Source organism: Panthera uncia (assembly GCF_023721935.1).
Source record: "Panthera uncia isolate 11264 chromosome A1 unlocalized genomic scaffold, Puncia_PCG_1.0 HiC_scaffold_17, whole genome shotgun sequence".
Classification (NCBI taxonomy): Eukaryota; Metazoa; Chordata; class Mammalia; order Carnivora; family Felidae; genus Panthera; species Panthera uncia.
The window spans coordinates 40,166,886-40,194,533 of record NW_026057577.1 but is presented as its reverse complement, the minus strand read 5'-3'; the positions used below and the strand labels follow the sequence as shown (position 1 = coordinate 40,194,533).

Here is a 27,648-nt window from a genome sequence, read left to right as displayed (position 1 = left end):
GTCATTCTTAACCCCAGAAAGTTAAGTGGTAGAACTGTGGCTTAAAGCGGTAGAACTAAAGCACTTTATGTGTAATTCAGAAAGGATTTTTTTATTATATGTAATAATTATGTTAATACCTTGTGGAGAATATTAAAAAATTAAATTACAACATCTCTTAAAGCCTCTTTAAAAAGCCTCACACCTGTGAGAATGGCTAAAATCAAAACCAAAAGAAACAACAGGTATTGGTAAAGATGCGGAGAAAAAGGAACCTTCTTTCACCATTGGTGGGAATGCAAACTCGTGCAGCCACTGTGAAAAACAGTATGGAGTATGGAGGTTGCTCAAAAAATTAAAAATAGGACTACCCTACAATCCATTAATTGTACTACTGGGTATTTACCCACAAATTACAGAAATGCTAATTCAAAAGGATACATGTACCCCTATGCTTACTGCAGCATTATTTACAATATCCAAACTATGGAAGCAACTCAAGTTGTCCATTGATTAATGGATAAAGAAGATGTGGTATATACATACCATGGAATACCATTCATCCATAAAAAAGAAATCTTGCCATTTGCAATGACGTGGAAGGAGCTAATGAGTATAATGCTAAGCCGAATAAGACAGAGAAAGACTAATACTATGTGATCTCACTCATATGTGGAATTTAAGAAACAAAACAAACAAGCTAAGGGGGGAAAAAAAGAGAAAAAAAAAATCAAGAAGGACTCTTAACTACAGAGAAAAGAATGATGGTTACCAGAGGGGAAGTAGGTGGGGAATGAATGGGTGAAATAGGTGACTGGGATTAAAGAATACACTTACTATTATGGAAAAAAAAAAAAAAAGTAAATAAATAAATAAGGGAGGATAAAGGAACACAAAGGGAGATAAGGTACCTATACTTCACTCAAACTGACACAACACAGACAACAGTACTGACACACTGTGATTATTTATGTGCAGTGTAATGCCTTGAGAGCAACCACTAACAAAGCTATGCTAAGATATACTTAAAAACTCAAAAAAGTAGGCAAATCAAAACTGAATTCTAAAAAACATTCTAGGAAGACAACAACAGAGAAATGAGAAACAGAAGGAACAAAAAGAAGATAGAAATGGTTTAATAATAGACTCTTAAATATAGAGAACAAACAGAGCTACTGGAGGAGTTGTGGGCTGGGGGATGGGCTAAATGGGTAAGGGACATTAAGGAAAACACTTGCTGGGATGAGCATTGGGTGTTATATGTAGGGGATGAATCAGTGGATTCTACTTCTGAAATTATTGCTCTATCTGCTAAGTAACTTGGACAAAAATTTAAAAATAACTAAAAATAAGAAATAAAAAAGAAAAAAAAATAGGCAAATGTCATGGACGAATCTGAACTTAGTCCTTTTCAGAGTCTTGTAAAATCAAACCTAACTTCTTCATGTTTACTGGCACACATAAAAATAAATGTTCTATGGCACAAACATTAAAAAAAAATGAAATGATTAAGCTCTAACCTCTAATAATTGCAATGAACCTAAATGGTATAAATTTAACAATTAAAAGGAATAAAATTGACAGAAGGGCTAAGAACCAAAAATACAAGTATATCCATACCATGGAATACTCCTCAGCAATACAAAGAAATCAACCACTGACACAACAACTTGATGACCTCAAGGGCATTACAGCAAAAGGAAAAACCTATTTTAAAGGTCATATATGCATGATTCCATTTACATAGTATTTTTGAAATTATAATATTATAAAGATGGAAAACAGATTAGTGGTTGTGAGGACATAGGGATAGGCAGTGAGGGTAGGAGTGGTGGGTATGCTATAAAAACAGCACAAGGGATATCTTTGTGGTGAGGTAGTAGCTCTGGATCTTGATGTTGGTGGTAATTACACAAATGCACCCAGGTAGCAAAATGGCAGAGAACTATACATATACACTGTACCAGTACCAGTTTCTGCAAAAGTGATGGTAAATCTGAATAACTACCCAGACTATCTAGAATACAACCCATAACAAGTAGAAAATATGAAAATGAGGTTACAAAATATGGAGGACAGAACAAGATCTATTATTATCTAATTACTGCTGCAGAAGGAGAAAATAGGAAGAGGAGAGAAGCAAAACTAGAAAAAAAAATAACTTATAAAAGTCTATTAAAGCATCTTTTAAAAAGTGTCTTATAGGTCTATCAAATTAATTCTGATTTGGTTTACTGAGTTAAATAAAACAGAAAAATAATTTACAGAAGCAAACATTCCTAAAATTCCGAGAGAATAACAAAACTGAATTTCTAAAACTGAACTGTTTTTGAAAAAAAATCTTCCTACAGGAATTAAATCTCAAACATTTAAGATTACAAGTACACATAAGTGAAATCTTTGATAAACTCAAGACTAATTTAATAACTTCAGTTTAAAAAAACACACATCTTTTCTCTGATTTATCAGTTTTAAGCATAATACAAACACCTTATTTTAGTTGGGTTTTCCTTAGCCTATGTAGGTTAGCCACCCAAATAAGCTAATATTCTCCATAATGTTTAAGAGCATAACAACATAGGGCCTCAGTCGATTAAGGTCCAGCTTTGACTCAGGTTATGATCTCATGGTTTGTGGGTTCTAGCCCCACGTCAGGTTCTGTGCTGACAGCTCTAAGCATGAAGCCTACTTCAAATTCTGTCTCCCTTTCTCTCTGTCCCCACACACTTACACTCTCTCAAAAATAAAAAAAATTTTTTAAAAACTTAAAAGTATAAAAACAAGCTTGTGTTCAGTAAATTGATTCATTATTCAACAGTATTTATATTTTGCATAATGTCATCCTGAAAATAATATCCAACATCTTCAGCTTTAGGTAACTTAAAAGAGTAGATTATATTGAGTAAATTAGTGATCACTAGAATTCTCACATATTAATTACTAAACCTAATTTCATGTTCTTTTGCTTATTTTTCATATGCAATATCTTTGAGGCATGTTAATAAACATGTTCATTTTTGCCACTTAAAAATTTGCAGCACTTTCATACTTTAACAAAGTGTGCCGTAAAAAAGTAGTATAAAAAGTTCATGAGGGGCACCTGGGTGGCTCTGTCAGTTAAGCATCCGACTTTGGCCCAGGTCATGATCTCACTGTTGGTGAGTCCGAGCCCTGCGTCAAGCTCTGCGCTGACAGCTCAGAGCCTGGAGCCTGTTGCGGATTCTGTGTCTCCCTCTCTCTCTGCCCCTCCTCTGCTTGTGCATGCTCGCTCGCTCTCTCTGTCAAAAACACTAAAAAAAAAAAAGTGAAAAAAAAGTTCATGAGCTCTGGTAGTCAGCTACAGCACTTATGTCTGACATCTCTCAAATGCCCATTCCTGCCTCCAGTTTCCTCTATGAAACAGAAGTTACTATGGTTAAAAGTTATAATTAACATAAGTGAGACTATAGAAGGAGTAATAAAAACAGAAATAGCAACTGTATTTATGAAACACTGGATGAAGCAAACCAGTAAAATTTCTCCAACTCATGATGAGCATTTGGTTTTAAAAAGTTTTGTGTTTTTTTAAGACTTAGTGGAAACTGAAGAATAGAAGCCTTTAAAAGTGTTTTCTAGGGGTGCCTGGGTGGCTCAGTCGGACTTTGGCTCAGGTCACAATCTCACGGTCCGTGAGTTCGAGCCCCGCGTCGGGCTCTGTGCTGACAGCTCAGATCCTGGAGCCTACTTCACATTCTGTGTCTCCCTCTCTCTCTGCCCCTTCCCTGCTCATGCTGTGTCTCTCTCTGTCTCAAAAATAAATAAACATTAAAAAAAAATTTTTTTTAAGTGTTTTCTAAGTCAACTTCTTTTTTTTCCTCCTCATTGTTGGAAATTAGATGGTTTCCTGTCCTCTCCTCATACCTCCATCTCAACAGTGACATTCAAATTGAAACTAAAATGAAGAAGGGGAGGGGGAATATATAGCATGTAAGTACACTTAGTCTGTGAGGTAATAAGAAGAAATTAAAATAATATTACTGGGTACCAAACAGGGCACTTGCTGTGATCAATCACTGAATTCTACTCCTGAAACCAATATTGCACTATGTTAAAACTAAGATTTTTTAAAAAAGGAAAATAAATTTTGCTACATATGGTGGAAAAAATAAAACATTTTTTCTCAGTAATAAAGTAGGTCCTATAATGAAAAAAATGATAAATAAGAGAGCAATATTAAAAAGTTTTATTTTTCGGCACAAACTAAGCCCAACTCAATCAAAGAAATACGACTTTCTATAAAAATTATTTGGGGGGGGGGTGAGAAATTTCTCATCACTATTGTAAAAACCAGAACCAGATGTTTAAAGTTCCCTTCAGCTCTAAAATTTTTTGAATCTACAATTATAGAAATATTTTGGAAGCAAAAACTATGAAGTAAAAATAACTCAGGGTGAAGAAAATGGAGTTTAATGTAAAGGAGGCTTTTTTATTTCTTACAATGAAAAATATATGTATTTCTCCTGGAATAGCTTTTTTTAAATTTTTTTTTTAACGTTTATTTATTTTTGAGACAGAGAGAGACAGAGCATGAATGGGGGAGGGTCAGAGAGAGAGGGAGACACAGAATCTGAAGCAGGCTCCAGGCTCTGAGCAATCAGCACAGACCCCGACGCGGGGCTCGAACTCACATACCACGAGATTGTGACCTGAGCCGAAGTCGGACGCTTAACCGACTGAGCCACCCAGGCGCCCCTCCTGGAATAGTTCTTAGTCACATATTTCAAGTCTCAAATCCTTTTTTTTAATCTTTATGAAGAAAAGATTAAACTGCTATATAATTTACAGAGGAAACTAAATCATAAAGCCTTTTATAAAGAAAGCTTTAGAGAAAGAGGAAATAATGAAAACGCACTTATTTAAAAACCCATACCAAACAATTTTTAGAGTAATTTAAAAATTAAGCATTTTTTAAAAATCAAAATTATGACAAAAAAATAATATCAATGTAAGATACCTATGTTTCGCAGAATTTCGACAAGTTTTTCTCTTTTTGAGTACTGGCCAACTTGGAGAATGGTCTGCTGAACATCTCTACATGCTCCACCCACTTGTCCAACAGCAACAAACAAATAATCCGACTTTAAAAACTCCCCAGCCAACCTTCAAAGACAAAAAATTACTCCTTAACTTATCCTCTTCCATTAACACTCACAATATTCACTGAATTATTCCAAGTGTTATTTAATGTTAATTAGATTATAACAACTATAACAAGGTAGATAACTTACATCATGCAAGTACTAATTCCAAAGATCAGTATAAAACATTAAGATTTTGTAAAATACTAAATAACTTAGTGAAACGTGGCCATGCAAAACTATTTAAAATGTGTATATAACAATAGAAAAGTATGCTAAAGGATCAGACTACAACAAATAGGAATTTTTGTTACAAACTGAAATGCAAGCCTAGGGCAAAAATTCTGTCCTTCACTAATGCTTTCATTTATGTTATTGCTAAAAGTTGTTTTCTGAAAATATTACTTGTTAAACTACTATGCTTTGAACAATTATCAGCAAACCAGACCTTAGGTCAGTGCTTTTCATGTCATGACACATACAAAAAATTGTAGCATTTATACAGCATGTCTGAGCAAAAAAATGAGACAGGAGGTGAAGGGCCTAGAGGCTAGGTCACATCAGGCTGTGTATGGTCACCCCAAACGCTGAGGATACCAGCATGTGGACACACACATAACTCACAGACAGCATACAATTAAGAAGGCCTGCTTTAAATCATCCAGCGACAGAGGAAGAGGAGAAAGGGAACTGGCAAAGAACTGAGTTTTTCTGTGATTAAGGAGGAGGGCCAAATCTATCATCAGTCCTCCTCTGTCCCATTTAGCAGTCCCTACTTCTTAGCAGTCTCATGAAAATCTCATGAGCAAAGCATATCCAGAATCTTAATAAATCATTACTGCTTCTTTCTCTTCACCTGCTGTTACCATAAAAGAAAAAGAAAAGCTTCTTTTTGAAGTCCTTCCTTAAAGAATCAAGCACCCTCTCAAGCACAAATCTTAAAACCATCTATAGTTCATTACTTTCCATCATATTTTTTTCATTCACTAAAACATTAATTGTGTGTCTGTGTCAGGCATACATGATACAAGGTACTGGGAATACAAAGATGAATATGATAGTTTCTGCCACTGAGATGCTCACATCAAGTAAGGTAAATATAGTTATATAAAAAATAATTACTACATTTTTAAGTATATAACATTTTTTAATGTTGCATAATCATATATAAAACATTTCAGTATTTCAGAGAACAAAGTAAGGATTGATGGGGGAGGGGTGAGAGGGGAAAATGGGTGATGGGCACTGAGGAGGGCCCTTGTTGGGATAAGCACTGGGTGTTGTATGTAAGTAATTACCCACGAAAATCTACCCCAAAACCAAGAGCACACTGTACACACTGTATGTTAGCCAATTTGACAAAATTTGACAGTAAATATTTTTAAAAATTTTTGAAAATTAAAAAAATAAACGTTTTAGTATTTAATATATTTTCATATTCCAGTTTAAACATTTACCATATTCAAAAAAATGTGCCAAGTGTTTAAAATAGTTTCTTGACAAATACAACGGCAAGAAATGGATGAAGTGATGTGTATTTCCAAGAGTCTTCAAGTACTGAGCTAGATCTAAGCAGCAGCAAGCAAGAATGTATAATAGTGATGACTAGGGAAAGACATTCTAAGAAGAAAGGAGAAACAAGAAAAAATAATGAGGAAGTATGGAATTTGGCTTGCTCAGCCAACAAGAAATAGTTTTAATAGAAAAGAAATATACAATTCCAGGTAATAAAGTAGCAGAAAAAGCAAAGATTTGATCATATGTACACTTTGAAATCTGGTTAGTCTGTGGAAATGGGAAGACACAGGAGGGCTTATTTTGAATAAATGTCTAAAAAAAACCTAAAACTTTATTTTGGAATTATTACTGACATAAAATTGAGATTAGAGTCAGGGAGGACAGGTTAGAAAGCTACTGACAATGAGCAGAGAGAAAAGTGAAAAGGACTTAAATTAAGGTGGGAAACAAGAAACTGATTTGAACTATTTTAGAGATAACTGCCAAAATGACTGTTTTTGAAGGGCATAAAGTTAAAAGAATATATTAAAGCAATCAAGATGATTGAAAGGATTTGGGCTTGGAAAGACAACAAGGCCAGTAAGGAAAACTGAACAGGAAAGAGGGCATTGAAGAAGAGCTTCCATTTTGGACATAGTGAACCTTACAGGTAATTCATCTAAGAATAAAATACTCCTGAAGAGTTAAATCCGCAAGTCTGGCAATCCGAAGAGAGATTAAGGATACAGGTAATAAATTGGGGACAGTTACAGAAAGAAACATCAGCCAAGGAAATGGATGCTGCAATAGTTCAGTGAATATGTAGAATGATAACATTGGACTTTAGACAGAATAATGGGCAAGGTCCCTCAAGGTGAGGGACTCTACTGTTTACCCTACATACCCAGGACTTATACTCAAATATGGCTCATAAAAAGCCCTCACAAATATTACTGATGACAGTACACATTAGTCATTCTGGCTAGCCAACATTCAAATACCTTCCTATTTCAGGATGAATAAAAAAACATATAGGCAGCAGAATATTACCTGCTATTTAGGTAGGTAATTATCTACTTATTATTAATTGCAAAGGCGATAAGGGAAATACAGATACCACCTTTCAAGTTTTAAGACACCAGTTATTATAAGAAACTATTATTTTATGTACCACTAAGAAAGAAAAAATCCTAACTGGTCAAATGCTCTCTTATGATTTAGATTTTTTCCCCCAATAAAGAGCTCGTTTTAACTTTACACAAAGACTTTTTAAATCATCTATTAAGTAAAACAAATCAATAGCCAGCACCACTAACTTGTGGCTTGTGAAGTATTTCATCCCATGTAAGACTCTATCAGGCCAGGAGACCCACTTTACAGAATAATAAGTGACAGAGCAGGCCCATAACCATAACGTCTACAGGTCATATCACATGACAACAGTGAGATGCTGCCAGGCTAACAGAAAGTGGAACATCCACTTAAACAAGTGCTTGGAAGTGTTTCTTTCTGAATATGGCACATGATTCAACAGGGCATGGTACTTTCAACCAGAAATCCTTATATGGTACATTGGGTCTGAGAGCAAGGCATGCAAAGCAAGAGTGGTCCACTTACCATTGCTCCCTGTGACTCATATTTGAAACTGTGTTTCCTGTCCCACCCACAGCCACAGATTCTGCAGGTGTGGAGGTCTTGGTTCCCAAAGAAAGAAAAGTTCTATCAGAGTAAATATGCAGGAGTCTAACTAAATGACAAGCTAAGAAGTTGCTGTTGAGACACTTCAGGCTCCCTAGGGCCAAGGGATCAGCAAGCAGGAAGAAGAGTTAGAACTCTAGAAGGAACACATCATCTACAAGGGATGTGTCATCCTCATCTCAGAATTCACCAAACCATATACAGTAAGATACTCAATATGTGTCAACAGTTGGTATGTGAATTTTCTACAAAAGGCCCAATTTTTGCAAGCTCTACAATTTTGGTTTCAAGACACAAAAAATAACTTCACTGAGTAAGCACTTATTAAATCCTATCTAGGTGCTGTGTAATCTCACTCACACACACACACACACACACACACACACACACACACTTTAATAAAATGTTACAAATTTTTTAAAGTGTGGCAAAGCCAGGGATAAAGGTTACAAACAATGAAAAACGCAGTTAAGTTTTTAGGAATACATCCACTTCTTAAACTACCTTTGTTACCTTAAATTTTAAAAATACTCTTAAAAATCATAGAGTCACATTGCTTTTCCTTTCATAAAGCCATTTATGTGCATAACAATTATTTTTAAGAAGAAAAAAATTTTACTTTTGAATTGCCTCTGGAAAAGTTGCACTAAACATAAGGGTTTGACGCTGTTCCTTTGATGGCATTCCTGGGCAGGAAATTAACTTCTTCATTTCTGGTCCAAAACCCATATCCAGCATGCGATCAGCTTCATCCAAAACTAAATATTTGACTTGTCTGAGACCAATCTTTAAGGATATTTTCAAGGGTTAGAGCAGAAAATGCATATTAGTCAATATATTAAACTAAAATGTGTCCACAATTCCAACTACTGATTTATTCTTAAGAATGAAAAGTAGAAATCAACGCATAAAACGATGAGAATTGTTTTGGTTCGTAACACTAGTACTGTTTAAATGTTTATTAACAATTCTTGATCTTCACTAACATGTTAGCTACTAGCCTCATACGGCTATTAAGCACTTGAACTGTGGCTAGTATGCCTAAAAAACAAAATTTTTCATTTTATATCCTTTTTAAATGTTTACAGCCACATGTGGCTAACTACCATAGTGGACCTCACAGATCTACATCTTATTATCTGATAAAGTCAGATTCTTAAATGTAAGGAAACATTTCCTAACATCATGACATATTCAAATGTCTTATAACTGGTAAATTTACTTCTAATGCTTTAAACTCTTAATAAATTCTCCATTCTGTAATCACTTGGGAACAACTGAGAAACTTCTCTCACCTTCTTCGCATGAACACTTATCACTACAAAGAGAAACAGACATTTGCAAGGAAAACAAATGAATGTCGCACAACCATGTAAGATGTTAAGTGAGAAATCAAAGTGGATTTCTCTAGGTAGTCTGAATAAGTATCGTATCTTTATGCAGAAAGACCGTATTTTGAGTAACCCCTTTAGAGAAGAGCCTAAAAAAAGCAAAAGAGGTTCATGAACGTGAATTTAAAGCAATGATTTAGTGATTTAATATTGTGGTATGGGAATACCTACACTAAATATATAACTCTAAAATGTCTTTTTAAAGACTTGGAAATTTAATAATCCTGGTTAACATTACTCCTATGCTTCAACAGGAAACAAAATTGCTAGTACACAATTCAGGAAGAAAATATGTCATCATAACTTATATGAAACTATGGGAGCATTTAATGCATTTCTCCCTGTGTAGTGGAGTACAGGATATAGACTCTAGTCAGATCCAGGTTCTAACCCTAGCTCTATCACTAGAGCTAAGTGAGGGATTTTAAATAAATTGCATAATATCACTTACTGCTTTCTCAAACACAAAATAGGAAATACTTTTTATCTCATGTTGGAATTAAGAATTATGTAATAGTTCATTCAAAGATTCTGATGGGGGCCTAACATATAAAGGGTACTCTAATAAATATATATGTCTCCATATACCATTCTTCCCCTTTCCCATACAAAAAAAATTATTAATCCACAATTTTGTCATCCCTCGAGGGCCTACCTTTTCTTTACCTATGATATCCATCAGTCTCCCAGGAGTAGCACATAATATATTACAGCCTTGTACTATTTGTCGAATTGAATGACCCAACTGGGTTCCCCCATATATAACAACAGCTCTTACACAGGTCCTATTTACAAGAAAAATAAATGTTATTTTCTAGTTTTGTGAAAATTATACATCTGTTTCTAATGAACTATAAAAAGAAATCCATAAAGAAAAAAACTAATACATTCTCATTATCTAAAAAAAATTAAATTCTTCCCAAGAAGTTGAAAAAGAAATTAAAAATTATGAAAAAAAATCTGCAATCTATCCAAGCAACAGTTCTTCAAAAACAATGGTAAACACCAATACCACCCACAAAAACATTGACCAAAAACATGAACATGTGGTTCATAAGAAATACAACTGGCTTTTAAACATTCTTTTTAAGGTCAACATTACTTTAAAAAGGAAGACAAATTAAGACAAACATAACATTTTCCCTGAAGTGTAATAATACCATGTTAGCCACGGTGTCGGTAAACTGACACTTAATAGGATAAAATGAGACAGGCTGTTTCACAATTAGTCTCTATTAAAATTGTAAAAACTTCTCTCTTGTCCCAATAAATTCACATGTATGAATTTACCCTTTAAGTATGTCGCCACAAATGGGCAAAGATGAATTTACATAAATATTCACTGCCAACTATTTAGCATCAAAACAGTAGAAGAGTTGTAATTACAGTTCACTCATCCCAAGAGATACTTGTGCATTCCCATAGAAAGGGCAACAGTTCCAGATTAACATTTACCATTAAAAAAAGAGAGTGACAACAGCTTAGTGTACTACCCACTTATTGGAAGAAGGATTAAAGTGCGTATGTGTGCACCAGCTGTTTTTACACTAATTCATATGAAACTGTTAACAGTGGTTAACTCTGAAGAGGAGAATTAAATAAGTTGGGGGGGGGAGGGTTGTCAAGAGTGCAGGACAGTTTTATGTTGTAGGGTTTTTTTTAAGTTTACTTAGGTAATCTCTACACACCACATGGGGCTCAAACTCCCAACACTGAGATCAAGAGTTTCATTCTCTACCAACTGAGCCACCCAGGTACCCCCAAAATTTTATGTTTATTAAACAAACTCATTGCTTTAAACAGATTCTATTTTCTGCTATTGCTAGGCCTAAATAAAATAACACATTTAATATTTATAACTCAGCAAATGCTAAGTATTCAATAACTTCATTATTACCATTAGTATTCTAAGTGTACTATAACTTAACCAGTCCTTGACTGATAGGTATTTACTTTTCAGTTTTGCCATAACGTTGCAACAAATTTCCAGGTACAAAGATTCAATTTGTGCATGACCATTATCTGAATTTACCATGCATATGTTTTTGTTTTTAAAATACTATTTGTTCAAGGGGCACAAAGGAGGAGACTTGTTGGGATGAGTACTGGGTGTTATATGTAGGTGATGAATCACTAGATTCTACTCCTGAAAACATTACTACACTATGTGTTAAATAACTTGGATGTAAATTTTAAAAAATTAATAAAGTTAATAAATAAAATGTTATTTTTTACTACTTGATTTAAAAGCCTAAAAACAACACAGTACATGGGAATTATCAAGAAAAAACACTGTTATAAGCAATATATATCCACTTTCTTCAGGCTTTAAAGGATTTTTAGTAACTTTAGTTTTTTCTTCTCATTTTAAAATAAACTGACTCATAGAAAATAAAATATAACCATTTCTACATAAAAATCTGTAAAAAAAAAAAAACCCTATAAAAACAACACTAACATCCCATTAGATAAAGTGGTATACACCAATGTGTAATTAACAAACGAAAATTTATTAAGCATTCCAAAAGTAGTTTCGCCTTTTAAGTAAAAAAGTAAAGATACTTGTCCCTTTCCTCAAATATAGATCCTAACTCCCTTTCCCCTTAAGCGTGTGTTAAGGCTGGCTTCATAGGTGTGCAACCTGTGCAGTCACATAGGGTCCCAAGATAGGAAGAGTCCTTAGCTTGGTTTAATGCTCTGCTATATGCGGTCTTAAAATTCTTAATAATTTCTATTATTTTACTTTTATTTTTTTTAATGTTTATTTATTATTGAGAGACAGAGAGAAACAGAGCATGAGCAGGGGAGGGGCAGAGACAGGAGGAGACACAGAATCCGAAGCAGGTACCAGGCTCTGAGCTATCAGCACAGAGCCCGATGCAGGGCTTGAACTCACAAACCGTGAGATCATGACTTGAGCCGACGTCAGATGCTTTACAGACTGAGCCACTCAGGCACTCCCATTTCTATGATTTTAGAGACAGAGAGTACATGCAGGGGAGAGGGGCAAAGGGACAGAGAGAGAGAACCCCAAGCAGGCTCCACACTTAGCGTGGAGCCCAATGTAGAGCTCAATCCCATGACCCTAGGATCATGACCCAAGTGAAAATCAAGAGTCAGAAAGCAGCTCAAACCGAATGAGCCACCCAGGTGACCCCCATAATAATTATTGAACAAAGGACCCTGCATTTCCATTTTGCACTGCTCAAGCAAATGACATGGCAGTTCTGGGGTACGGGGTAGACTTAGTAACTTGCTGAGTGATGAACACAATATGGCAGAAGTGACTCAGACTATTTTATACGAGACACTGTAGCCTCCTCCTTGCTCTTCCTCATTCATTGTGCTAAGCAAGCCAGTTGTCATTTCCTAAGGACAATCAAGCATCCTTATGGGACAGGTATAAACAAGTCTTCAGAAAACTACAATTCTGGCTGGTATCTTGTCTGCAATCTCCTACTCCTGAGAGAGACCTCAAGCAAGAAGCACTCAGCTAAACTCTTCCCCAACTCTTAATCCCCAGAAACTATTACACAGTATTTATCATTTTAACCAACTATGTTTTAGGTAATTTGTTAGGCAACAGATAATACCAAATGTTGGCAAAGTGTAGAGTGAACTGGTGTTCTCATACACTGCTAACAGAACTATCGGTACTGGCTTGAAGTTCATACCCTTTAACATTAAACTTATAAAAACCTACTTTAAGGAAAACTTAAAACATAAAAATAGAAAAAGTTTATTTAGCAATCTGCTCATTATGATTTTATTTATAGTAGTCCCAAACTAGAAACAACCGAAATGTGCCAAAATACAGAAATAAGATAATCTGAAAATGATTAAAAATTAGGTCTAATTATGAAATAAGCATCTTTTATATTATTAAATTATATTAAACAGTTTATTAAGAACACCCTAAGTGCATTAAACATGCATTAAAAACTACTAGAAAATATACCACCAATGTTTATTATGTATCTATTATCATCTGATTTATAAGCATGTTTCTCTAAAAATTTATTTTAATCTTTATTTTAGAGAGAGAGAGAGAGAGAGAGAGAGCGAGCACGCACATGCACTTGAGTGTGGGAGAGGCAGTGAGAGAGGGAGACACAGAATCCAAAGCAGGCTCCAGGCTCCCAGCTTTCAGCACTGAGCCTGATGCAGGGCTCGAACTCACGAATCGAGATATCCTGACCTGAGTGGAAGTCAGATGCTTAATTGACTGAGCCACTCAGGCGCCTCATGTTTCTTTTAAAAATAAAAATGAACTGGGATTCCAGGGCTCCTCATGTTTCTTTTAAAAATTAAAAAAAAAAGCTGGGATTCCAGGGTGCCTGGGTGGCTCAGCAGCAAGGAATACCACAGAAAATGGTGGAAGAAAGCAGAATAAAAATAAAGCTCTGACTTAAAAAAAAAGAAAAAAAAGAAAAAAAAAAAAGCAAGATTCAATCCATATGGAAAAAATAAGTTCTCCACTTGCAGAATTTGTAAAAGTTCTGTGCACCAGCCAGGTTCTCATTACTGCTAGGGCTGTGCCTACAAAAAGGCCATCTGTGCAATGTGTGGAAAAAAGGTTTTGGATACCAAAAGCTACAAGCAAACATCTGTGTAGATGTGTCAATGACATCTCTGGCTTTTTGATTTTACTTTTTGCTTTGAATTTCCAAGGCATAACATAGATATTCAAGTTAAAAATGACACGTTTTAACACGATTAAAATCACACCATTGATTAGTTGACTAGTATTCTTTTCTTTTGCTTTCAAGAAGTTCTTAACAACAGTGTAACTACTACTATTCTGCCTTAGTTCTTTTCCTCACAAGCTTGTTGAACTAGCATAATTGGCCAACTTAATGAAAAATACTTTCCCAGTTCTGTATATACTTTTTATTTGTCATATTCATATAAGTCTTATCCTCACCCTCTACTTTATATATGTCAGAGAAGTGAGAAGGATATTACGACTGATATTTTGCTCTGACCATGAGACTTCTAACTCTTCCCTTATTCCCTTCTTGCTTGCATGGTTCTTAGAATGAGCAGTCTCTTTGTTAATTGCAGGTTCACAGGGCATTGAAGTATCCAAGACCACTATTGCTGAATTATTTGTTCTTGATACCAAAGTGCCAGTCCCTTTCCTACAAAAATACAGAGTCAGCCTGTGTCTGTCCAAATGAACACACTGAATTTCAGAAAAATACAGGTTATGCACATTACCTTGAATTTGAACGGTCATGAAAGCCAAAACAACAGTGTTCATCCATGGTAATGTGTAACAAATGAGTTACTACTCTTTAGGAAGTCTCCTTGAAACAAAAACCAAACTTTTCTTTTTTACCTTCCCTCCCTACCCCCAAAAAATAAATAGAACAAAACCAAAATAAACAGGTAAAACAAAACAAAACAACTTGGGGGCGCCTGGGTAGCCAGTCAATTAAGTGTCCAACTTCAAGTTAGGTCATGATCCTATGGGTTCAAGTCCCACATTGGGCTCTGCACTGACAGCTCAGAGCCTGAAGCCTGCTTCAGATTCTGTCTCCCTCTCTCTCTGCCCCTCCCTGGCTCACACTCTGTATCTCTGTCTCAAAAAAAAAAAAAAAAAAAAAATTGAAAAAAATTGAAAAAAATTTTTAAATAAACTGGGATTCCATAAAGATTATAAAGAAAGCACATTTCAATCAAGTAATGCTAATTACATGGCTGCACTGAGTTCTTCTGAGAACTCCACTGAGACTTTAAGAAAAATCTCTAAAGAAAACCTTGTTTTGAATGGCATTCCAGGGTGCCTGGGGGCTCAGTCTGTTCTTGATTTTGGCTCAGGCTGTGATCTCATGGTTGTGAGATCAAGCCCCACACTGGGCTCTGTGCTGAGCATGGAGCCTGCTTCAGATTCTCTCTCTCCCTCTCTCACTGCCCTCCCGCCCTCAAAATAAATAAATACACATTTAAAAAAAAAAAAAAACGGATGGCATTCCAGATGTACATACCCAAAAGAAAATTTTCGGGCTTCCAAATAGATCTGATTGATCAACTCTCGAGTTGGTGCTACAATAATACACTCTGGTTCCTGCAGATCTTTGAAACGACTGGCTGTTATTCCATCACGCATCATATGTGCCAAAATTGGCAAGAGAAAAGCTGCCTAAAAGTTAAATTACATGGTATACGAATTTATAATACATCATCCTTCTCCCTGTAGAAATAAATCTATTCCTTATTTCCTTACAGTCTCTAGATTCTTCCTCCATCTTGCTGGTAAATTTAAGATGAGAGAAGAAAACAGTTTCAGTTCAGTGAGTTTTTAACACCTCAACTTTTATGCTCATTTACACAATATAAAATTTCTGATATTTTTCAGTTTTTTAAAAAGCACACCCATTGATTCTAAATAAATTAACATTAACTTATTTATAGAGGGGAATGTACATATAACTTGACGTAAATCATTGCATTTAGCAATTATTCTAAATCTGTCCTTTTGGAGTAGTGATAAAATTATCACTCCGAATTCATGACAAAAGTGTTACACAAACAGAGCAAAAATTGGGAAATCATTCATTTGGATTACTCACCCTTACTGAAGTTAATGGGGCAAAAGAAATGTTTTGTAATAGTTTTCTCATTAAGATACTAAAATCTACCTCCAAAGTAAGGTTTAAGTCACACATCAGCTGCTATATTATATAACTCACTTATTATCCCCTCAACTCTACTATGGAGGCTGATTAAGGTTAAAACAGCATGAACCAAAATTGCATGATTCAGAAAGGATAGTCTTTAAGACTCATCTCATGGAACCCTATTTAACAGACAGATCCCAGAGGTAAGTCTTAAGACCAGCCAGATCTCATCCGAGTTCTTTTGGATAGCACAACCTGAGGTTATTTTTATAACCTCTAGTGCTTTGACCCTCTATCATTTTATTTCGGATATTAACATGTTACAGAAGGAGTTGAGCACTCTTAAAAAAATGAATTAAACATTCATTTTGCTTCATTCAGAAGCAAAAAACATGAGTATTTATGACAGTTCATTGAAATTATCGATCTACCATTCAACCGAAAAGATTCAAACTACTTGAAAAAAAATTAAGTTCAAAAACTATTAATAGTTTGATTATGGAGAATACATGTTGGAAAAGGACTTACAGTCTTTCCAGACCCTGTCTGAGCACATGCCATCAAATCTCGCCCTGCTAGTATAATAGGAATACTGTATTTCTGCACAGGAGTAAGCTTAGTATAACCAGCTTTAGCAATGTTGTTATTCAGTGTCTGACAGAGATTAGCTTCCTCAAAAGTCTAAAAAAAAAATAAAAATAAAAATAAAAATAAAAAAAACAAGGCAGGGGAGTGGGGGGGGGCAGTGATTAAATTCCATATATCACACGCAGATCATCCCATAAACATATCCCATTTGAGTTATTCTCACGTTTTTGTTAATTCCATTCTATATACTAAACTTACTTTACCAATATGCCCCTACTCAAAAGTAATAAACAGAGCCTATATATTATTACTTCATAGAATTAAAGAATATTCCCTATAGATACTAGTTCTAAAAACATTTTTTCTGATCTCTCAAAACCTGTGAAATACAAATACTCTGACCAGTAATAATGGCTCATTAATCAACAGGGGACTGTAAGCTCCCCTACTCCTTAGAAAATCATTCTCCTAAAACAGACTTTCTCAAATATTTAGGAAGCAGACATCTTGAATCTCTAGAAAAATATCCTTTTTAGATTTAAATGAAGTTCTCATCCTGGTTTGGGAAAGTGGAGATGAAATTTAATACTCTTTCAACATAGTTATTAATTCTACTGTACATGGTAGATATGGTTCTTAATTTCTAACCTAAGCCATTAAGTGCTAAAAATGAGATTTTTATATTCTTTCACATCAACCTATGGAAATGTACCAACTATTTTAAAAACAAAGTTTCCTATACAGTCAATAAAGATATAATTATTACACTGACCAGAATTGCTGGTGGTGCATCATGTCCAGATACTTCTACAAGAATAGTATCATATTTGTCAAAGTTTATGCCTGTCTGATAATGTGCAAAGATGGAATCCTCATCCTCAGGTGGCGGAGGTGGTATGTAGGTCACCTTTGGTCCTTAGAATTCAAATAAAAGAAAGAGCTTACATCACAAGGACCAGAAGAAAAGAGGGAAAACAAGAACTGAATATCAAATTTTAAATGCTGTAGAACTTCCCAATGTTTACCATTCAACTTTTCACTTCAAATAAAAAAAAGTCAACTCTGCTTTTAAGTATTTTTCATTTTTATTAAAATACAATAGAAATTCATGGCATCACACAAAAATTAGTATACCTTGAGTATCACCACTTTCTCCTCCTTCAGCTTCTGACTTCCAAGAATCTTAAAGGCAATCAAACCAAAACAAGATATAAATGGTTTTTATTTTTTAATTGAAGGGTAAAAGAATTTTGACCATAAAAATCAAATACTTTATCTAAAGTAAAACTTACTTTTTCCAGAGCCTGTTATTACTTCTTCATTTAAACCTTTGTAACCACCTAATTAAAAAAAATCCATACTGACAATTAGTCAAGATAAAAGGCTGTGCACATCTTTATTTTCATTGCTTGTTTTCAAAGAAAGTAAGTTCTAAAAATGAACAGACATCTTTAAAGTCCCTTCACACAAACAAGAAAATTTTGATAAATAAAATCCTTAACAATTTTAGGTTTAACAATTAGGCTAACAATTAGGTTAACCTTAATTAGGTTTCCTTAATACTCAAAATGCTGATTTCATGCAGCTGATACTGTTATATATTATTAGTTTTTGTTTCAGCTGTTCTGTCCCTTTCCTAATTCCTATACTCCTCAGCAAAGGAATCTATTTTCTAAAATGAACTAAAAGTCCATCTGTATTGGGGTATCCCCACTACTATTCCCAGGTTGTATGATTCAGTAGGACTCAGAAACTATTATAGTCATACTCACAATTATGATTTATTACAAAGGACAGAAAGTAACATCAGCAAAGGAAAAAGGTGTATGGGGCAAAATCCAAAGATAACCAGACATAAGCTTCCAAGAGTCCGCTCCCAGTGGTGTCACACAGGACTAATTTCCCTAGCCCCAAGTTGTAACAACACCTTGGAAACACTGCCTACCAGAGCAGCTCATCAGAGACTCAGTACTCACTGTTTTTATTAGGGGCTGATAATGTAGCCACTTTCTGCCTCACAAATACCAGGCAGAAATTTCAGACTCTCAAAAGAAAAGAAGGTATTAAAACTACATTGTTGGGGCGTCTGGGTGGCTCTGTTGGCTGGGTGGCTCAGTTCATGAGAACTCATGATCTCATGGCTCATGAGTTCAAGCCCGGTGTGGGGCTCCATGCTGACAGCTCAGAGCCTGGAGCCTGCCTCAGATTCTGTGTCTCCCTCTCTCTGCCCCTACCCTGTTTGCGCTTTGTCTCTCTCAAAAATAAACATTAAAAAAATTAAAAAAAAAAAACAAAAACCTACATTGTTGTACTAACAATTCAGGCACAGTAAGCCATTCTTACACTACTCAGGGTGGTGAGAACCCTCCCCAAATCCAATTTCCCGAATACTAGACAAAGAACAACCTTGTAAGCAGGACATTCAAAGAACAACAGTCAGGACTGTTACGTTAACTCTTTTCCATACAATACCCTATGGTTTTTAGACAATAGTTATCTATTGTGCCACTTTCAGGTATTGTCAGAAAAAAAGAATAAGGACTGCACTAGATTTAAAAATCTAACAAGATACATTTTTACATGTAAGCTAATTTTGTCCTGAACATCCTTGTCCAAACAAGATTTGAGCATTTGTAAATATGGTTTAACTAGCCATTAGTAACCTCTTTCTATAATGAAGAATCGAAGAATCTAAGAATCAAGAGGGTAGAACAGAGGCAGCTCAAAGGAACTGTCTCTTTGAATGCTCTGAGAGTACTAATGATCACTGAGGATTTTTCAGAGAAATAAAACAAGCTTTATTGTTTTCCTGGTCAGGAAAGCATTTTAACTTTTATGACATTTAAATATTTCTAACTCTAAAAAAATTTTTCATAGTACAAAATCATGTATACTCGACACTGTTTATCCCTTTTACCAAATCAAATCAAATAACTATCTCATAAGAAAACACAGCTTTGTTTTTTTTAATTTATTTTGAGAGAGGGGGCAGGGAGGGCAGGAGTGTTGTCAGGGCAGAGCCCAAACAAGGCTGGAACTCACAAACCATGAGATAATGACCTGAGCCAAAATCAAGAGTCAGATGTTTAACCCACTAAGCCACCCAGACACCTCCCAAAACATACTGTCTTAAGAACTTATACATACATATTTCAATCTTCAACATCTGCACAGTATCCCATTTTATGGTTATATTATTTAGTAAACCATTATTTATTGATGAATTCTGGTTGACTTTCAGTTTTTACTTATTATAAATGAAGCTTCAGTGAACACCCTTGTGCATACACTGAGCAAATACATCAATGATATATAATTCCTATAATGGAACTGCTATACTGAGGAGTATTAAGTAACTCCCAAAACAGGCAGAGAAAATGTATATTCCTCAAAGTGTATAAAAGTACTAACAGTTACTTTTAACATCAAAAATTAAATTTGGTTATTATATAATGCCCTTCTCATCTCTTGTTACAGCCTTTAATTTAAAGTCTAGTTTGTCTGATATAAGTATGGCTACTCCAGCTGGAACAGCTAACAATTATAAATGTCTATGCGCCGAATACAGGAGCCCCCAGATATATAAAACAATTACTCACAAACATAAGCAACTTTATTGATAAGAATGTGGTAACTGCAGGGAACTTTAACACCCCACTTACAGAAATAGATAGATCATCTAGACACACCATCAATAAAGAAACAAGGGCCCTGAATGATACATTGGATCAGATGGACTTGACAGATATATTGAGAACTCTGCATCCCAAAGCAACAGATACACTTTCTTCTCGAGTGCACATGGAACCTTCTCCAAGATAGATCACATACTGGGTCACAAAACAGTCCTTCGTAAGTATACAAGAATTGAAATCATTCCATGCACACTTTCAGACCACAGTGCTATGAAGCTTGAAATCAACCACAGGAAAAAGTCCGGAAAACCTCCAAAAGCATGGAGGTTAAAGAACACCCTACTAAAGAATGAGTGGGTCAACCAGGCAATTAGAGAAGAAATTAAAAAATATATGGAAACAAACGAAAATGAAAATACAACAATCCAAACGCTTTGGGATGCAGCGAAGGCAGTCCTGAGAGGAAAATACATTGCAATCCAGGCCTATCTCAAGAAACAAGAAAAATCCCAAATACAAAATCTAACAGCACACCTAAAGGAGATAGAAGCAGAACAGCAAAGACAGCCTAAACCCACCAGAAGAAGAGAAATAATAAAGATCAGAGCAGAAATAAACAATATAGAATCTAAAAAAACTGTAGAGCAGATCAATGAAACCAAGAGTTGGTTTTTTGAAAAAATAAACAAAATTGATAAACCTCCAGCCAGGCTTCTCAAAAAGAAAAGGGAGAGGACCCAAATAGATAAAATCATGAATGAAAATGGAATTATTACAACCAATTCCTCAGAGATACAAGCAATTATCAGGGAATACTATGAAAAATTATATGCCAACAAACTGGACAACCTGGAAGAAATGGACAAATTCCTAAACACCCACACTCTTCCGAAACTCAATCAGGAGGAAATAGAAAGCTTGACAGACCCATAACCAGCGAAGAAATTGAATCAGTCATCAAAAATCTCCCAACAAATAAGAGTCCAGGACCAGATGGCTTCCCAGGGGAGTTCTACCAGACATTTAAAGCAGAGATAATACCTATCCTTCTCAAGCTATTCCAAAAAATAGAAAGGGAAGGAAAACTTCCAGACTCATTCTGTGAAGCCAGTATTACTTTGATTCCTAAACCAGACAGAGACCCAGTAAAAAAAGAGAACTACAGGCCAATATCCCTGATGAATATGGATGCAAAAATTCTCAGTAAGACACTACCAAATCGAATTCAAAAGCATATAAAAAGAATTATTCACCATGATCAAGTGGGATTCATTCCTGGGATGCAGGGCTGGTTCAACATTCGCAAATCGATCAACGTGATACATCACATTAATAAAAGAAAAGATAAGAACCATAGGATCCTGTCAATCGATGCACAAAAAGCATTTGACAAAATTCAGCATCCTTTCTTAATAAAAACCCTCGAGAAAGTCGGGATAGAAGGAACATACTTAAAGATCATAAAAGCCATTTATGAAAACCCCAAAGCTAACATCATCCTCAATGGGGAAAAACTGAGAGCTTTTTCCCTGAGATCAGAAACACAAAAGGGATGTACACTCTCACTGCTGTTGTTTAACATAGTGTTGGAAGTTCTAGCATCAGCAATCAGACAACAAAGGCATCAAAATTGGCAAAGATGAAGTTAAGCTTTCACTTTTTGCAGATGACATGATATTATACATGGATAATCCGACTTACTCCACCAAAAGTCTGCTAGAACTGATACATGAATTCAACAAAGTCGCAGGATACAAAATCAATGTACAGAAATCAGTTGCATTCTTATATACTAATAACGAAGCAACAGAAAGACAAATAAAGAAGCTGATCCCATTCACAATTGCACCAAGAAGCATAAAATACCTAGGGATAAACCTAACCAAAGATGTAAAAGATCTGTATGCTGAAAACTATAGAAAGCTTATGCAGGTAATTGAAGAAGATATAAAGAAATGGAAAGACATTCCCTGCTCATGGATTGGAAGAATAAATATTGTCAAAATGTCAATACTACCCAAAGCTATCTACACATTCAATGCAATCCCAATCAAAATTGCACCAGCATTCTTCTCGAAACTAGAACAAGCCATCCTAAAATTCATATGGAACCACAAAAGGCCCCCAATAGCCAAAGTAATTTTGAAGAAGAAGACCAAAGCAAGAGGCATCACAATCCCAGACTTTAGCCTCTACTACAAAGCTGTAATCATCAAGACAGCATGGTATTGGCACAAAAACAGACACATAGACCAATGGAATAGAATAGAAACCCAGAACTAGACCCACAAACGTATGGCCAACTAACCTTTGACAAAGCAAGAAAAAAGACAGTCTCTTTAACAAATGGTGCTGGGAGAACTGGACAGCAACATGCAGAAGATTGAAACTAGACCAGTTTCTCACACCATTCAGAAAAATAAATTCAAAATGGATAAAGGACCTGAATGTGAGACAGGAAACCATCAAAACCCTAGAGGAGAAGGCAGGAAAAAACCTCTCTGACTTCAGCCGTAGCAATTTCTTACTTGACACATCCCCAAAGGCAAGGGAATTAAAAGCAAAAATGAATTACTGGGACCTTATGAAGATAAAAAGCTTCTGCACAGCAAAGGAAACAATCAACAAAACGAAAAGGCAACCAACAGAATGGGAAAAGATATTTGCAAATGACATATCAGACAAAGGGCTAATATCCAAAATCTATAAAGAGCTCACCAAACTCCACACCCGAAAAACAAATAATCCAGTGAAGAAATGGGCAGAAAACATGAATAGACACTTCTCTCAAGAAGACATCCAGATGGCCAAAAGGCACATGAAAAGATGCTCAACGTCGCTCATCAGGGAAATACAAATCAAAACCACACTCAGATATCACCTCATGCCAGTCAGAGTGGCCAAAATGAAGAAATCAGGAGACTATAGACGCTGGAGAGGATATGGAGAAACGGGAACCCTCTTGCACTGTTGGTGGGAATGCAAATTGGTGCAGCCGCTCTGGAAAACAGGGTGGAGGTTCTTCAAAAAATTAAAAATAGACCTACCCTATGACCCAGCAATAGTACTGCTAGGAATTTACCCAAGGGATATAGGAGTACTGATGCATAGGGGCACTTGTACCCTAATGTTTATAGCAGCACTCTCAACAATAGCCAAATTATGGAAAGAGCCTAACTGTCCATCAACTGATGAACGGATAAAGAAATTGTGGTTTATATACACAATGGAGTAGTATGTGGCAACAAGAAAGAACGAAATATGGCCCTTTGTAGCAACGTGGATGGAACTGGAGAGTGTGATGCTAAGTGAAATAAGCCATACAGAGAAAGACAGATACCATATGTTTTCACTCTCATGTGGATCCTGAGAAACTTAACAGAAACCCATGGGGGAGGGGAAGGAAAAAAAAAAAAAAAGAGGTGAGAGTGGGAGAGAGCCAAAGCATAAGAGACTCTTAAAAACTGAGAACAAACTGAGGGTTGATGGGGGGTGGGAGGTAGGGGAGGGTGGGTGATGGGTATTGAGGAGGGCACCTTTTGGGATGAGCACTGGGTGTTTTATGGAAACCAATTTGGCAATAAATTTCATATATTGAAAAAAATTAGATTAAAAAAAATTAAATTTGGATTACAATAATGTTAACCCCTTGTAGGTAAACCAAGTAAAAACTCACCTCGTCCACTTCCACTGCCACTTCTGCTTTGGTAAGTGTCACCATTACCTGTAAGGCATTGTTCTGCAGATTACTTAGACATATAGCTATTTCTATTCAAATACTGAGTACTGAGGATACCTGATCCCTTTGTCCATCCATCTCTTAATTCTACATTTAATATAAATCTTTTCCTCATGTGAACACTTTAAAACCTTCATTTTTTTGAGAGAGAGAGTTTTAAGTTCACAGAAAAATTGAGAGAAAGGAACAGAGATTTCTCTGATACCTCCCTCCTGCCCTCACATTTTAACAGCCTCCCCCATTATCAACATTAAAAGTTTATCATATTAAAAGTTTACAGTAGGGCTCACATTCGGTGTTATACATTCTATGGGTTTTAAAAAACATAAAATGACTTGTATCCACCGTTGATGTATCATACAAAGTATTTTCACTGTTCTAAAAATCCTTCATACTATTCCTTCCTGCCCCCAACCCCTGGCAACCACTATTCTTTTTACCCTTCTCCAAAGTTGTTCCTTTTCCAGAATGTCTTAAAGTTGGAAAGTATTTAGTAAGTAGCCTTTTCAGATTGGCTTCTTTCACTTAGTAACATGCATTTAGGGTTTCTACAGGTCTTTTCATAGTTTGATGGCTCATTTCCTTTTAGTACTGAATAACAGTCTATGGTTTGGATGTACCAGTATATACACATTTGCACATTTTTATCAACAATGTGTTGCTGTGTTTTTTCATTTTCTCCTCAAATCACCTAAAGAGTTCTTTCTTTGAAACCACTGCAAACTTCATTTTCCTTCCTCCAATTCAAGCTATATTTATACATCAAATTAACTGGTAAGAGAGAAGAAATAATTCACAGTGCACAAATTTTATAAGGAAGGCAAAACTGCCCATGTATAAAAAGCAGATCTAAAAATCATAGAAAGTTATGAGCTAACCAAGTATACTTAAATACATCTATTAGTTTACTAATTGTAGAGCTAAAAACATATATGAATGTTTAACATTCAATAAGAAATTCTATTTCTCACCTGCACCACTTAAAGATGGTCTTCTAGAACCAAAAAGGCCACCAGTGCGCTGCATTCCCTCATCTTGTTCATATTCACTATCTGTATTTGTACATAATGAGATTATATTACTTTTAAGAGGTTTTAAAATGATAAAGAGAAGAAAATCTAAAAGAGAGACAAGAAAATCAAGTGATAGTGCCAGAAGTTAAAGATGTGAGGCAAAATAGTTTAAATTGTAAAGGAATCACAATGAGCATTTTTCTAAGAATCACACAAAGGATTTCTCCATAAATTATTTCTTTGAATTACAAATGACTTCCTCAAAACTTTTATTAAAATTATTTTTTAAAAAAGTTAGGGCCAATACTATGTTAAAATATCATATAAGCAAAAGTTAAACAACCTCCCAAAAATAGCACTGCTACTGCCCCAGAAACTTCACATTGCATAGCCTTTTTGCTTATTCTCCGGAACAGTACCCGCTTGCTCCCACTGTTGCTAAATCAAACCTTACAAGTCCTGAACAACCCCTAGACTCTTACACTTTTTTAAAAGTGACAATTCACTAATCTCCTATACATCTATTAAATTATTACAGATTTAGTTTTGACTTCCAAAACCACGCATCCTTCCTCTTCCATTAAGAGACACACGCAATCCAGCAGTGACTTCTGAAGTCAATACCCCTAGCTCTAAGAAACGATGGCTGGAGTAAGTTGTTAGAAAGCCAAACTGGTAGAAGAGGGTATAAAGGAGGGTACAGTCTTAGAGAAGGCTACCTATTTCTAAGGTTGGCTTTTATGATGAAGGCTTTAAAACAGTAATATTAGGCACTTGGGTGGCTCAGCTGGCTGAGCACCCTACTCTTGGTTTTGGCTCACGTCATGATCTCACAGTTTGTGAGTTTGAGCCCTGCATTGCGCTCTGTGTGGACAGAGCAGAGTCCACTTGGAATTCTCTCTTCACCCCCACCCCTTTCCCGCTCTCTCCCTCTCTCAAAATAAAAAAAAAAACTCTAAAAAAAAAAAAAAAAAAAAAAAAAAAGTAAGATTAAAGAGCTGAGTCACACAAACTTCTATAAAGACTCATCTATTCCAACAGGTATGCAATTAGATAGGTGTCTAAAAATGTCATATATAATGTAAGCAATTATATACCAGCTACAGTGTAAGCTCTTCTCATATAATCCTCTCAACAAGCTTAACCAATAGGTTTTATTTTTTATCATTTCCTTCTTAACAGATAAAGCACACCATTTGCAATTCACTACTAACTTGAACTTCCTAGACCAAATCCTCCACGGCAACCTCGGAAACCACCTCTTCCACCTCTTCTGGATGACCCTGAAGCTTGTGAATCATTTCCATCTTGATAGCCTATAATATGAAAACACACACAAGAACAACACAAAATAACAACAAAGAAATCTTGGAGAAATGGTGTCCAAATTTATTTTAAGCCTTGCATAATTCAGTAACTTTAAATATTTTAAGGCATTAATAGTTACTAAAAAGAAATGTCATATTTGACCTATAAATGTTCAACTTTGGGGCACCTGGGTGGCTCAGATGGTTAAGCGTCCAACTTTGGCTCAGGTCATGATCTCGCAATCTTTGAGTTCAAGCCCCGTGTCCGGCTCTGTGCTGACAGCTCGGAGCCTGGAGCCTGCTTCAGATTCTGTGTCTCCCTCTCTCTCTCCCCCTTTCCCCACTCATGCTCTGTCTCTGAATCTGTCTGTCTCTCTCTGTTAAAAATAAACATTAAATGTTCAACTTTACTACCATAAACAGATATAGCTACAATTTAAAAAAAGAAAAAACCCACTGTTTTCTGAGAATCAAAACGAAAAATAACCAGAGGTAGTTAGTTGGCTGGCTCAGTCAGTAGAGCTTGTGACTCTATTCCAGAGTCTTGAGTTCAAGCCCCACGTTGAGAGGAAGAGTTTACTTGAAAAAAAAATTTTTTTTGACGAAAAAACTGTCACTTGCAAAACACTGAAAATTACCACAAATGTATCATTAACAACATTTCTACAATGCACAGAAGCATTAGTAAATCTAGGCTTACATTGTTCTTTACAGAAAACAGTAAAACATCTTACTCAAAGCAGAGACATATAGACATATACAAAGCCTGATTTCCTACTATAAACACTTTAAATTCAATTAAAAACCAAAAATCAGTATAAATATTTCAAGTAACATATCCCACCTAAGGCAGAACGAGGTCAATTCAAAACCAAAACGTCAACTGGGCAGAAAATAAAGAAAGTGAGATTCAATTTATGAACTTGCCACTATTTACAAAGAAACTTCTCAATAAAGGTAAAAATTCTACCTGTATTTCTTGATACTGAATTATATGTGTTTTTAAAGCCTATTTATAAAATAGGGCAGACTTAATTCAAGGTAGATTCATGGTGATACAT

At 35.5% G+C, this 27,648-nt stretch overlaps 1 protein-coding gene across 6 annotated transcripts in view; it reads right to left on the bottom strand.

Annotated features, from left to right (window-relative positions):
• The window catches only part of DDX4 (DEAD-box helicase 4), an 80,963-nt gene that overhangs the window by 4,970 nt on the left and 48,345 nt on the right, over positions 1-27,648 (bottom strand). For 3 of the 6 annotated variants that reach the window (XM_049649472.1, XM_049649474.1, XM_049649477.1), the window contains 11 exons: positions 26,495-26,596; positions 25,239-25,319; positions 24,205-24,267; positions 18,186-18,233; positions 18,028-18,075; positions 17,666-17,808; positions 16,834-16,986; positions 15,673-15,827; positions 10,338-10,467; positions 8,911-9,077; positions 4,973-5,118 (listed from right to left, as the gene is read on the bottom strand). In XM_049649472.1, the coding sequence (XP_049505429.1) occupies positions 4,973-5,118; positions 8,911-9,077; positions 10,338-10,467; positions 15,673-15,827; positions 16,834-16,986; positions 17,666-17,808; positions 18,028-18,075; positions 18,186-18,233; positions 24,205-24,267; positions 25,239-25,319; positions 26,495-26,596 (1,236 nt within the window). The remainder of the gene's footprint in view (positions 1-4,972; positions 5,119-8,910; positions 9,078-10,337; positions 10,468-15,672; positions 15,828-16,833; positions 16,987-17,665; positions 17,809-18,027; positions 18,076-18,185; positions 18,234-24,204; positions 24,268-25,238; positions 25,320-26,494; positions 26,597-27,648) is intronic. The other 3 variants (XM_049649473.1, XM_049649475.1, XM_049649476.1) reach the window with 2 other exon arrangements.